The sequence below is a fragment of the Podarcis tiliguerta genome (assembly GCF_965153285.1).
Source record: "Podarcis tiliguerta genome assembly, chromosome: 7".
In the NCBI taxonomy this organism is placed as follows: Eukaryota; Metazoa; Chordata; class Lepidosauria; order Squamata; family Lacertidae; genus Podarcis; species Podarcis tiliguerta.
The window spans coordinates 29355243-29367115 of record NC_139540.1 but is presented as its reverse complement, the minus strand read 5'-3'; the positions used below and the strand labels follow the sequence as shown (position 1 = coordinate 29367115).

General features: G+C 45.2%; 1 protein-coding gene across 1 annotated transcript in view; it reads left to right on the top strand.

The window, feature by feature from the left end:
- Nucleotides 1-277: 277 nt before the first annotated feature.
- ZBTB10 (zinc finger and BTB domain containing 10) overlaps nucleotides 278-11873 on the top strand; it is a 28281-nt gene continuing 16685 nt past the window's right edge. Inside the window, exon 1 of the mRNA XM_083451027.1 lies at nucleotides 278-1267. Within this exon, the coding sequence (XP_083307153.1) occupies nucleotides 293-1267 (975 nt within the window). The 5' untranslated portion in view covers nucleotides 278-292. The remainder of the gene's footprint in view (nucleotides 1268-11873) is intronic.

The following is an 11873-nucleotide window of genomic DNA, read 5'->3' as shown; positions in this document are numbered from 1 at the left end:
GAGCGCTTGAGGAGAAGGAGGAGGCGGCGGCGGCGGCCACACGGGCTAGAGAGCGCCGGGATAAGATTTCAGCCTCCCCCCCTCGCCCTTATTCCTTTTTTTTAATTACTCGGGAAGGCTGACTGGAACCTAACCGCGAAGGCTCGCTGCCTCCGTCGTCTTTACCCGTCACCGCGGTCGGTTAGGAGGGGGGGGCGGGCGACAGTTGGGCGCGCGACGGGAAGAGAGAGGGAGGGGGTGCGAGGGCGGTGGGGAGGCAGGCGGGCGGGGGGCGCGCGCGCGCTCGCCCGCCATGTTCGCCGAGATGAACCGCAGGACCTTGGCGTTCCGGGGGGGCGGCCTGGTCAGCGCGGCCGCCGCCGCCGCTGTTGCGGGAGGCGGCGTCCCGACGGCTAACGGGGGCGGCGGCGCGAGCGAGGCCTGGGTCCGCCAGGAGGCCGAGCAGCTGAACGGCCAGGGGGTGGAGGAGGAAGTGGAGCTGGAGACGGTGGAGTTCGATGTGCCTGAGCTGGAGGCCACGGACGCCGCCGGGAAGGACCTCCTGCTCTTGCCCACCACTCCTCCGAACTCGGTGGGCGCCGACGCGCCGGTCGCTGCCGCCGCCCCGGTGGGCCCCATGTTCGCCGAGAGGAACCGCCGGACCTTGGCCTTCCGCGGCGGGGGCTCGGCGTCGGCGAACAATGGCTGCGAGGGGGCGGCCTGGACGCGGCGGCCGTTGAACGGGCGGGGGGCCGGCGGCGGCGGCGGCGAGGAGGAGGACCTGGAGCTCGTGGGCGTGCTGGAGGGGAAAGACCTGGTGCAGGACGGGGGGTCGCTGAGCGACAGCAGCGAGGACGAGGAGGACGGCGAGGGGGGCAGCCTGGGCGATGGCAGCGGCGCCGAGGGCGGCAGCTGCAGCAGCAGCAGGCGGTCCGGGGGAGACGAGGCGGAGGTCAGCAGCGTGGGCGCGGGGGAGGGGGAAAGCATCCAGCACTTCCCGCTGGCGGCCCGGCCCAAGTCCCTCCTGCAGAAGCTGCACGTCTCCTTCCAGAGCGCCTGGCTCAAGGAGTTCCCGTGGCTGCAGTACTGCCAGCAGACCGGACTCGTGTCCTGTGCCTGGTGCGCCGCCGCCGCCGCCTCCACGAACACCTCCGCGGACGGCGGCAGCAACGGCGGCGGAGGGCACGACGAGCTCAGCAAGGGCACTCGCAACTACAAGCGCGCCCTGCTTCTCAGGCACCACATCTCCACCGAGCACCGCCTCAACGAGCCTGTCACTGCTGAGCAGGTCAGTAGAATCAGGGCGGGGGGGGGGCAGTGTGTTCTACGGGGGGCGGCGGCTGATGTGGGGGTCAGGGCTGGGGGGGGGGCATCTCTCCTTTGGGGAGTCTCGTGCGAGGCAGCGTGCCCACGTGTGCGAGCTGCTTTAAATGGATTCTCCTCTCCCCTATAGCCTGGGTTTGAGGGCACATTGTACTCTGTTCACCTTCTGTCTCCAGTAAGCAGATTATTCTGCCTTCTGTTTTCAAGCTGACTTGTCTGTTAGTTTTGTTTAGAAGCTTTGCCGACTGCCACATAACCTTTTAACATTGTGAGCTGCCATAATATTTACCTTGTATAATAGCTTCCTGTATGGTAATTACTTGTTTCTCCAATCTATTTCTCCAATGTAAAAGATGGGGAAGACACAAGTAAGGTTTTCCTGGCAGGCAGTAACCTCTGCAGTTGATCCCTGTGCAAATGTAAAGTGCACATTTGTCTTTGTACCACCACATAGGCCCTGGATCAAGATGCATATATGATTCTTTAACACAGAGCGCCCTATGCTTCAAAAACACAAATAACCATTGTTGGAAAAATCTGTAAATAATACTGAAATTTATTTATTGCACTATATCCCACCTTTATCTCCAAGGAGCTCAATATGATGTATATTGTTCTTTCTGTCCTCATTTAATCCCCACAACAACCCTGTGAAGTAGGTTAGGCTGAGAGGCAGTGACTGGCTCATGGTCACTTAGTGAGCTTCATGGCAGAGTGGGGATTTGAACCCTGGTCCCCCAGATCCTAGTGTAACTCTGACCACTACACCACACTAGGTCTAATTGGCTGAAATGAAACTTTGAAGAGCTAAGAACTCTTTTGTGAAAGGTGTAATTTCCCTCCCCACAAAGACAGCAGATAGTTTATAAATAGTTCTGAAGGATGCTTTGAGTGGCTTTCATTATCTTCAGTGCAATAGTTATGTGTAGAATATTGATGAAACCAAGTGAGTTGCGTAGAAGCTTTTGTGCAGGTTTGCAATATTACATTAGTTGTTTAGCCTGCTCCAATAGGAATATTCTGTATTCCTAGATACTATCAAACTTTAGAAATTCCCTCAGCTTTCCGGATGTAAAACTGATACTGAAATTAGTTGCACATGACACTTTTGCATCTGCAAGCCTGGATATAGATGATTAAATATCTACATAGTATGTTTGGTTATACATTTATTAAAATAGTGGTGAAGTAGAATTTTTTACATTTCTAGGAATTTAGAATAGCGTTTCTAGTTTCATAAAAATAACTTAAGATTGGTTAGGAGAATCAGGGATATGTGAATGAAACAGATGCCCATGTACATCTGAATCATGCGGTCATCTGATGGTTGTGCACATTCAAAGTCCCTTTATTAGACGGGACTGGAGCTAGCTTATGGCTAGTGACTTGGCCTAAGGTAAGCGTAGGAGCCCCGGGGCCTCCAGATTTTGTTGCTCCCAGTCAGTATGACTAGTAGAATGGAAGTTAAACAGCTCAGCAATCAATGTCTGAGGGCCACAGGTCTTCCATTCCTGGCATAAGACAGCACAAGGATCTTCATAACTGAGAAACTGAAATTGGCCATGTGGAAGACAGTGTTCAAAGTTATGACAGTTCCCCTAAAACTTGCGTGCATATTACAGAATATATGTAACCACAACACAGTCTTTTCCCACCATTTCATGTCTTGGTGTGAGTGTGCCTCTTACCTCATTTGGGTTAGTAGGGCAGTACTAGAGAGGCTGGAATGGGTATAGGGCCTGTGCATAGGCAGGCTCCAAAACATTCTCATCTGGGGGCCCCATAAATAGACTTTCACCCTAAGCATGGTAGGCCAGCACCCCCCCCAAAAAAATCACTGGTATGTTCTTGCCTCCTTGCCAGAACCAGTGAGTGCTGGACAGATGAGCTGCATCTGACCTTTATCAACACACTCCTGCCTCTTCTCTTCTGAACCAATTGCAATTGAAGAGGGAGCTGGGGAATGGGCAGCACATTACCTGTTGTTGACAGGTGCTGGGAATGGAGGTGGTTGTTGTGTCTGCCCCCCCCCCCATTGGTGGAGGGATGGGAGGGAAAAATAGAGGAAGCAATACTGGCAGTTCATTTACAACTCCAGTCTCAGGATTAGGGCAGGGAAATCTCTGTGCAGGTGCCTAGGAGGTAATTTATGAAGCAGAATGTAGACACCTCTGCTTTCCTGAGCTTGGAGCTGGAAATAAGGATCATTTTCACTGCGTTTGTGCTTTGTTTTTGAAGGTGCTTGCCTCAGAACAGTACAATATTTGGTACTTAAGGGGCAAGGTCATAGTAATGATGATTGGCTTTGAAGGCCAGCTTAAATTTGTGACCTTCTCTATTGACTTCTGTCTTCGTGTGCTACATGTTCCTACTTCTTTTAGCATGGATAGTCACTTAGGCTTGAAGCACTATTGAATAAATGCCTTTTCAATTTTATAAACTTCTAGGTTTTCCTGTTTGAAACTTTTGTGCTGGAAAAAGGACAGTATGCCTTTCAAACACCCAGAGCTTGGTTTGGTGCTTTCTATGCACTGTGCATCTTTTCAGTCTTTTAACTATAAAATTCTTCCCTGTGATTAAAGGAAAGGAAATATTCACTGGTGGCTGTATTTGTATCAACCTGCTGAAAAACAGCTGAAAAACTGTTTCTCATCTGTAGCAGTACTGATCTTAATGAATAGAGTGTTGGAGACTAGTGAAAGCAATGTGTCCTACAGAGTATGTCCTTAAACATTAGCATTTCAATAGTTAACGTATTCTAATTTCTTTATAACAGCTATTGTATTTCAGCACTGAGATAGTGGTGGGTAACAGCTGTAGTTTCAAGTTTACAGGAGTCTCAAGATATGGGAAGTCATTGTTCTGATTCCTTCTAAATGACTTGAATACATTTTGCTTGGGAGATATTTTCCATAAGTCTTATATCTCTTTCTTTCTATTTGAACTTTAGTGGTTATATTTTCCGCTGTAGGTAGCATATCTGGGAAGCCTAACAAATAATTTCCCCCTCATAGTAAAACATGAGCAGCTCCAATTAGTGTAGTTGTTGCTTTCCTTATTCCATACTTAATTATGTAAAATGCAGAAGTTTTCCTCATAGCCATGCCAGTTGGGCTGATGGGAGTTGTACTCCAAGGCATTGTGAGGGCAACAGATTGAGAAAGCTGGTTTAGACTCATGCAGTGGAGTATATGGGGTATAATATTTTAAATAGGCACAGGAAGCTGATCTCTCTTCAGTTTAAGGATCCCGAAAATAGATGTAGGGCGTTAGTCTCCAAATCTCTTGGGCTTGTGTCTGAAGATCTGTTTGAGGATTAGGTTGTTAAGCTAATTAAAATCCTCCCGTTTGCACATCTTATATTTCACCTTGCATTTCACAGACATTTGAGGGAGCAGCAGTATAAAATAGCAATCTGAATTTTCTTGTAGAATGTATGGAATCCATTCACTTGTTTCCCTTTGTCAAATGTCTAGGTAAAAACTTTGCCTTGTCTAGAAAAGGTGATGTGTGATTATCACAACAGCACATTACAAAGAAAATTTCATTATGCTTTTTTTTAATGATGATTTTCAGTTATGAGAAGTAAGACAAGTAGGATTTCTGTTCTTTTTCCAGTGTAGCACTTGGAAAAGCGCATGGCACACTGCTCAGCAGGAGCTAAAGTTCTTTAACTTGAAAACTAAATGATCTTCAGCTTCTGTTACTATCATCTTTGCTTCTAAATTTCTAGTGCCTAGGGTTCATGAAGCTGTGTGCTTAGTTAGCTTAGTGTAAAGAACAGACCAAACCCCTTCCCTGTCCATGCATTGTAAACCACTTCAGAAATCAGACACACAATAACAACAATACTTGTGAAACTGCTTGGGTGAAATCCAATGTTGCATGGATGAACTTTCCCTTCCTCCTCTCTAGCCTACACACACAACAGCCCTTCCTGCTCTGGAGAGCCCCCAATTCTGTATCAGTTTTGTGGGGCTGCAGGGGAGAGAAAGGGTAAGTCCTATTGCTGTGGGCAGTATCCAGTGAAGTGGATTTCTGGCTGTGCAGAAAAACCTCCCTCTCCTTCCCCCCATGCATTCTCCAGATCTGTTCTGGAATATTGGGGGAACTCCCAGGACAGATTTGGGTGCACATGGAGAGGAGAAGGAGAGGAAGTTTCATTGCGCAGCCAGAAATTCTATGGCTAATGAAACTTTGTTGGATACCACCCTCTGTTTGCAGACTGACAATTAAATGTTGACCTTTGGGTGCACTAAACATAGCTGTGTTTTATTTATTTGTATGTTCTATTCTATTGTCATCCATCATTAAATATTTCCTGGCTGGCTTACAAAAAAAATTAAACTAAAATATGTAATAATTAAAAATGTCAGTAATTAATAAAATACAGCAAAAAAACCCAACCCCAGTTTTCTAGCCCAAATATGACTGAGTCACAATAGTCGAAGTCTTGTTAGTGGCTGGAAAATAGAGATGTAGTGTATTTACACCCTGTGCATTTCTAATGAAATTGTACACCTGTGTTTTAATATTTTCTATGTTTTATCTAGATGTCTTGGCATACATATCTGGAGAGGTGCAGTGGGGTGTACCTCTCCTGTTTAGCTGAAATGCTAGGGCTCCATTCTTGTACTCTGTCGCTGGGAAGTAAGCCCCATTGAATTTACTGGGACTTTCCTCCAAGACACATATAGGATTGTGATATAAGTAACTGTATCACATATTAAAAAGTTAAAATGTAAACTGTAGTGGTCAACAGTGTGGTATAACTGCTAACTTCATAAATAAAAAATAGATTTTAAGAAAAATTAGAAATGTGGAAATCACAGCTAAAGACCAGCAGTGACATGAAATTATTTATATTGTTTCTATATAATTGGGCATGAAGAAAATATTTCAAAATCTGCCATCGTTTTAAGTGTCAGCTCTTTGCTTGGAAAGAAAATGATCCTATCAGCCTTGTTGACTGTTTACCTTTTTCTTTTTAAAACGTATGTTGACTTGAGGATTCTGAATGAAAAGGAGCATTTTGTCTTGGAGGGAAAGGCTGTACTTAATATTTTTCTATAAAAAGTTGCAATGTGGACAGTAACCTATTCTACCAATCAGAGTTAGAAATCCACCAGGTGCATTTTGTGATTGTAGCAGGTCTATCTGTGACCACGTGGAGATCTCTGGACGCCAGGTTGGCGACCGACATCTCCATCTGGCTGGCCTCTCCAGCTTTCTTAAGCAGGTAAACCAGAAGAGCTTATTTATTGTATTTATATCCCACCTTTTTCTCGAAGGAGTGCATGGTTCAAACCCCCCCCCCCCGCTAATCTGTATGACAACCCTGTGAGGTAGGTTAAGAGGCTGTGACTGACCAAAGGTCACCCAGTGAGCTTCATGACTGAGTGGGGATTTGAATCCTAAGCTCCCATGTCTTAGTCCAGCACTTTAACCGCTACACCCCCTGGCTTCCTAGGGTACTACTGCTATGGGGCAGCTATATAAATTAAACAAAATGTCACTTAGAGAAGGATCTGAAATACTTTTTTTGAAGCTTGAATTTGTTTTATTCTGGATTGTTTGATTTGATGTTTTAATGTGTTGTAAACCGCTTTGAAATTTTTACATTAAAATATAAAGTGGTATAGAAATGAAAGTAGTAGTAGTTAGTAGTAGTAGTAGTAGTAGTAGTAGTAATAATAATAATAATAATAATAAATTTCATTGCATGAAAAAATGGTACCTAGACATTCCATTGTGGCAACTGTAACCTAGATTTAAGGTGTCATCTTGAGTTTCTAACCCTGCTACCAATTATAGATTTCTACCTTGCCTTTCAATTGATTAAGTTGCATAAGAAATGAACAAATGTAGGTCAGCTTGCAGAAGAAATGAGTAAATACAGGTCTTCCCAAGACCATAGGATTAGGCAGTAAATGGTAGCTCAGTGGTTTTGGCTCGCTGTTGATTTGTCTGCACATTAACCTAGTACCACCGCCTCGCCGATGTGGGGATCCAGGGCGCAGCCCTTAATGGCTGTGCTCGTTTCTCTCTGGTCAGGGACAGAGGGTGGCACTTTGGGGGGGGGGGGACTGTCATTGCGCCACTCCTTGGTGTGTGGAGTGCCGCAGGGTGCGATACTCTCCCCGATGCTTTTCAACATCTTTATGTGCCCCCTCACACAGTTTTTCAGGTTTTTTTCCAGCAAGTTGATACAAATCAACCACCAGTGAATATTTCCAGCTGTGGTTGGATTGTTACGTGGGAGCCAGTTGAAGTTAAATCCTTCAAAGACAGGGGTCCTTTGGCTGGGTTGGGACGATATGGGATTGAGGGGCCAACTCCCATCTCTTTCAGGGGCGCAATTAGTGCCAGGGCTGTCTGTTAAGAGTTTAGGTGTAATCTTTGACACCTCCCTTTCTATGGAGGCACAGGTTGCAGCTATAACAAAGGCGGCATTTTTCATCTCCGCCAAGCTAAGCGGTTGGCTCCTTACCTCTCTCGCCCTGACCTAGCCGCTGTGATCCTCACGACGGTCACCTCCAAGCTTGATTATTGTAACTCACTCTACGTGGGGCTGCCCTTGAGACTGACCCAGAAACTCCAGCAGGTGCAGAATGCCATGGCGAGACTCCTTACAGAGTCCTTGCCACGGGATCACATTCACCCGGTGCTATACCCAGCTGCACTGGCTGCCGGTGGAGTACAGGATCAGGTTTAAGGTGCTGGTTTTAACCTTTAAAGCCCTATACTGTCTAGGACCCTTGTACCTATGCAACCGCCTCTCCTGGTATAGTCATACCTCGGGTTGTGAACATGATCCGTGCGGGAGGCACGTTTGCAACCCGCAGCACTGTGCATGGGCGTGATGCGATTCGACGCTTCTGCACATGCACGTGGCATCATTTTGTGTTTCTGCACATGCGTGAGCACCGAAACCCGGAAGTAACCCGTTCTGGTACGTCCGGGTTCGGTGCAGTCAGTTACCCGAAAAATGCACAACCCACAGCGTTCATAACCTGTGGTATGGCTGCATGTCCCACAGAGGACCTTACAGTCTTCCAATATAAACATCTTGGAGATCCCGGGCCACAGGAAGGTTAGGCTGGCCTCAACCAGAGCCACAGCTTTTTCTGCTGTGGCCCCGATCTGGTGGCACGTTCTGTCACAAGAGACTAGGGCCCTGCAGGACTTGACATCTTTCTGCAGGGCCTGCAAGACGGAGCTGTTCTGCCAGACCTTTGGCCAAGGCACAGTCTGACCCCCTCTCTCCTTCTGTAATCCTCATAGAACCCTAACACAATGGTTGCCATTAATTTGATTCTGAATTGATTTTAGAATGTATTTTAATTAATTGACTATGTGATTTTATGTGCACTGTGCTATTTTTACTTGCTGTTAGCCGCTCTGAGCCTGGCTTTGACCGGGGAGGGCAGGATACAAATAAGAAATAATAATAATAATAATAATAATAATAATAATAATAATAATAATAATAATATAATTACTTACTGCTTGCTAGATTCTTACAAAGAATTCTGGTATTAGGCAGTCTTTTGGTAATTGATCCAAGTTCAGACATGAGTTGACAATTTGGGGTGCCCTGAGCGGTCTTCTTGTTACTCACCATTAGGCTTGCCTGCATCTTCACTAGTTAGCATTCATTATAGTTCAGCATTAGAGCTGCAATGGCATAGTGGTAGTTACTGGTAATCATAGCTTGTTTTAATACAGAGATTGAGCGAGTTTCTAATCTTATTTGGCAGCTGGGCAGGGTTCTGAGCCACTCTTACCACAAGGTATAGTCCACCCCTTTCCAGGTGCAATCAAGATCTGCTACTGCTCTTGTCACACTCCACAAATTGGTAATTGGTAACTAAATTTCTAGAAAATACCTTTGGCACATGAGTTTTTAAAGAAGAATTGTTTAGCATGATACTGGTTTAGAATCACTTATTACAAAGTATCATAGAAGAATTGTTTAGCATGATACATAGAAGAATTGTTTAGCATTATATTGGTTTAGAATCACTTATTACAAAGTATCATAGAATTGCAGAGTTGGAAAGGACCCTGAGGATCATCAAGTCCAACCCTCTGCAATGCAGGAATATGCAACTGTCCCATATGGGGATAGTTCTTACATTAATAGTAACTTTTTTCAGGTGCTATATTGACTCTGACATCAGGTCTTGTATTTTTGTCACATGTTCTCCAATATGTATACTGAGATTTTTAAAAAAGAAATAAGGTAATCATAAAGACTTAACTTGAATGATAATGAATAATAAAACCACTAAATATCTATTGCTCAAGCATGGGGCACTTTGGGAACAAGCCAAAGTCAGGTTTTGGTTGCTGAATCCTGAATTAATTGTGCTCCAATTAACAAATGCATTGCTTACATTGTCATACGTTTTCAGCTATATCCCATTACCAGCTGTATCAAGTTATTAGATGATACAGCAGTTACTGTAACTGGGTTCACATCCCAGCCTCTGGCTTTATACCCATATATCAACATGGGTTTGTGTTGCTAGAGCAACCACCAACTTCTGGTGTGTAGAGCTGCTGCACAGGACAGATTAGGTTGAAAGTGTGCATGACAAAGGTGAATTTGATGTAGCATTTTGCAGCAACTAACAGTTGCCTTCACGTGAGTATCAAAGGCGTATGTGTGTGCTACTGTTGCTCCCCCCCCCGCCCTCTTTCTGCCTAGGATACAAAGAGTTCTAGTCCCATTGCTTTGGAGGGAGTGTTAGTTGATACCCACAATTGTGTTAACTGAGATTATTGGTTTGGTAGGCAAAGACAGTGGAATCATCTATACTTTTTCTGGGTGTGTAACTTGTGCAAGGAAGAAAGGCACCACTGACTATTAATATGGAGGATGAGGGTGTTTTGGCTGAGGGTGAGAGGAACTCCTCTTGTGAGGGGGCTCTGCTGTGTCAGTAAACTCTGAAACAGGCGCACCTTCAACTTTGGATTCACAGGATCAAAAGCTCCATGGATCACTTCAAGGGCTTCATCCTTGGTTACTCTAGCCTGGAGCTAGTATAGCAGAAATTAATTTTAAAACAGCAGCACATGTGCACCCTGGCCGATGTGGGTCAGCAGGGCTTTGAATATGCCAGTGGAACTGCTTCTCCACTCCTTCCTGGCTCCTTATTATAACAGTTTTGTTAATCAAGATAAAAAATTGTCCTATTTATATTTATATAAATATTTCCCCTTCAATTTGTTAGATAGGACTAAGGTGGCAGGCCAGCTAAAAACTCAGCCCATAAATTTTGGAGGAAAGCTTGTGAAAAACCTTGGGTGCAGAGAGAACAGGGAATATATATTTGTTCACTGTGCTAGCTAGGAAAGGAGAGAATAGGAGGCTGGAAAGAGATAGGAAAAAATATTGATTTAGAACACCTGGGAATATTGCTCTCCCCTTTTAGTAGTTCTGTTAGCTAGCATATGTGAGAATTGCCTTGTTAGTGCAAGTGAATGAGGCTTATGAGAGGCCCATTTTGGGCTCTTCTTGGTGTTCCTGATTTGAATCCATAGTTCCTGGCTTGAAAGGGAAATATTGTAGGCTGTATCATGAGGAGTAAAGAATGGCCAGTGGACTTATGCTGGGACTATCTAGAAGTGAAGCAGGGATGAGTAGACACTCCTTGCAGTGTGTGCTTGGCTGAGTTTTATTTCTATAGCAAAGGATTAATCACCTTATTTTGAGATCGTTGGATGAAAGAACTGAGATAATGCTCATCAAATTTGCAGATGACACCAAACTTGGAGGGGTAGCTAACGGTGTTGAATACAGAATTGGGATTCAATATGACCTTAGCAGAGTGAATGGAGAACTGGGCCCAAACCAACAATGTGAATTTCAGTAGGGACAAAAGTAAGGTTCTGCACTTAGGAAGGCAGAATCAGTAGCACAAATATAAGGTAGGGGGAGACTTGGCTTACTAGCAGTACGTGAGAAAAGGATCTAGGTGTCTTGTGGACCACAAACTTAACATGAGTCAACAGTGTGATGCAGCAGCAAAAAAAGCTAATGCTGTTCTAGGCTGCATCAACAGAAGTTTAGAGTCCAGATCAAGGCAAGTAATAATCCCTCTTTATTCTGCCTTGGTCACACCACACCTGGAATACCGTGTCCAGTTCTGGGCACCACAATTTAAGTAGGATGTTGACAAACTAGAATGTGCAGAGGAGGGCAGTCAAGATGATCAAGGGTTCTGGAAACCAAGTCTTCTGAGGAGCTGTTAAAGGAGTTGAGTATGTTTAGCCTGGAAAAGGGGAGACTGAGAGGAGATATGATAGCCATCTTCAAATATCTAAAGAGCTGTCACATGGTGGAAGATGGAGCAAGCTTTTTTTCTCCTGCTCTGGAGGGTAGAACTCAAACCAATGGCTTCAAGTTACAAGAAAGGAGATTCCAACCAAACATCAGGAAGAACATTCTGACAGTAAGAGCTGGTGGACTCCCCTTGAGAGGTTGTGGACTCCCCTTCCTTGGAGGCTTTTAAGCAGAGCTTGGATGGCCATCTGTCATGGGTGCTTTAGTTGAGATTCCTGCA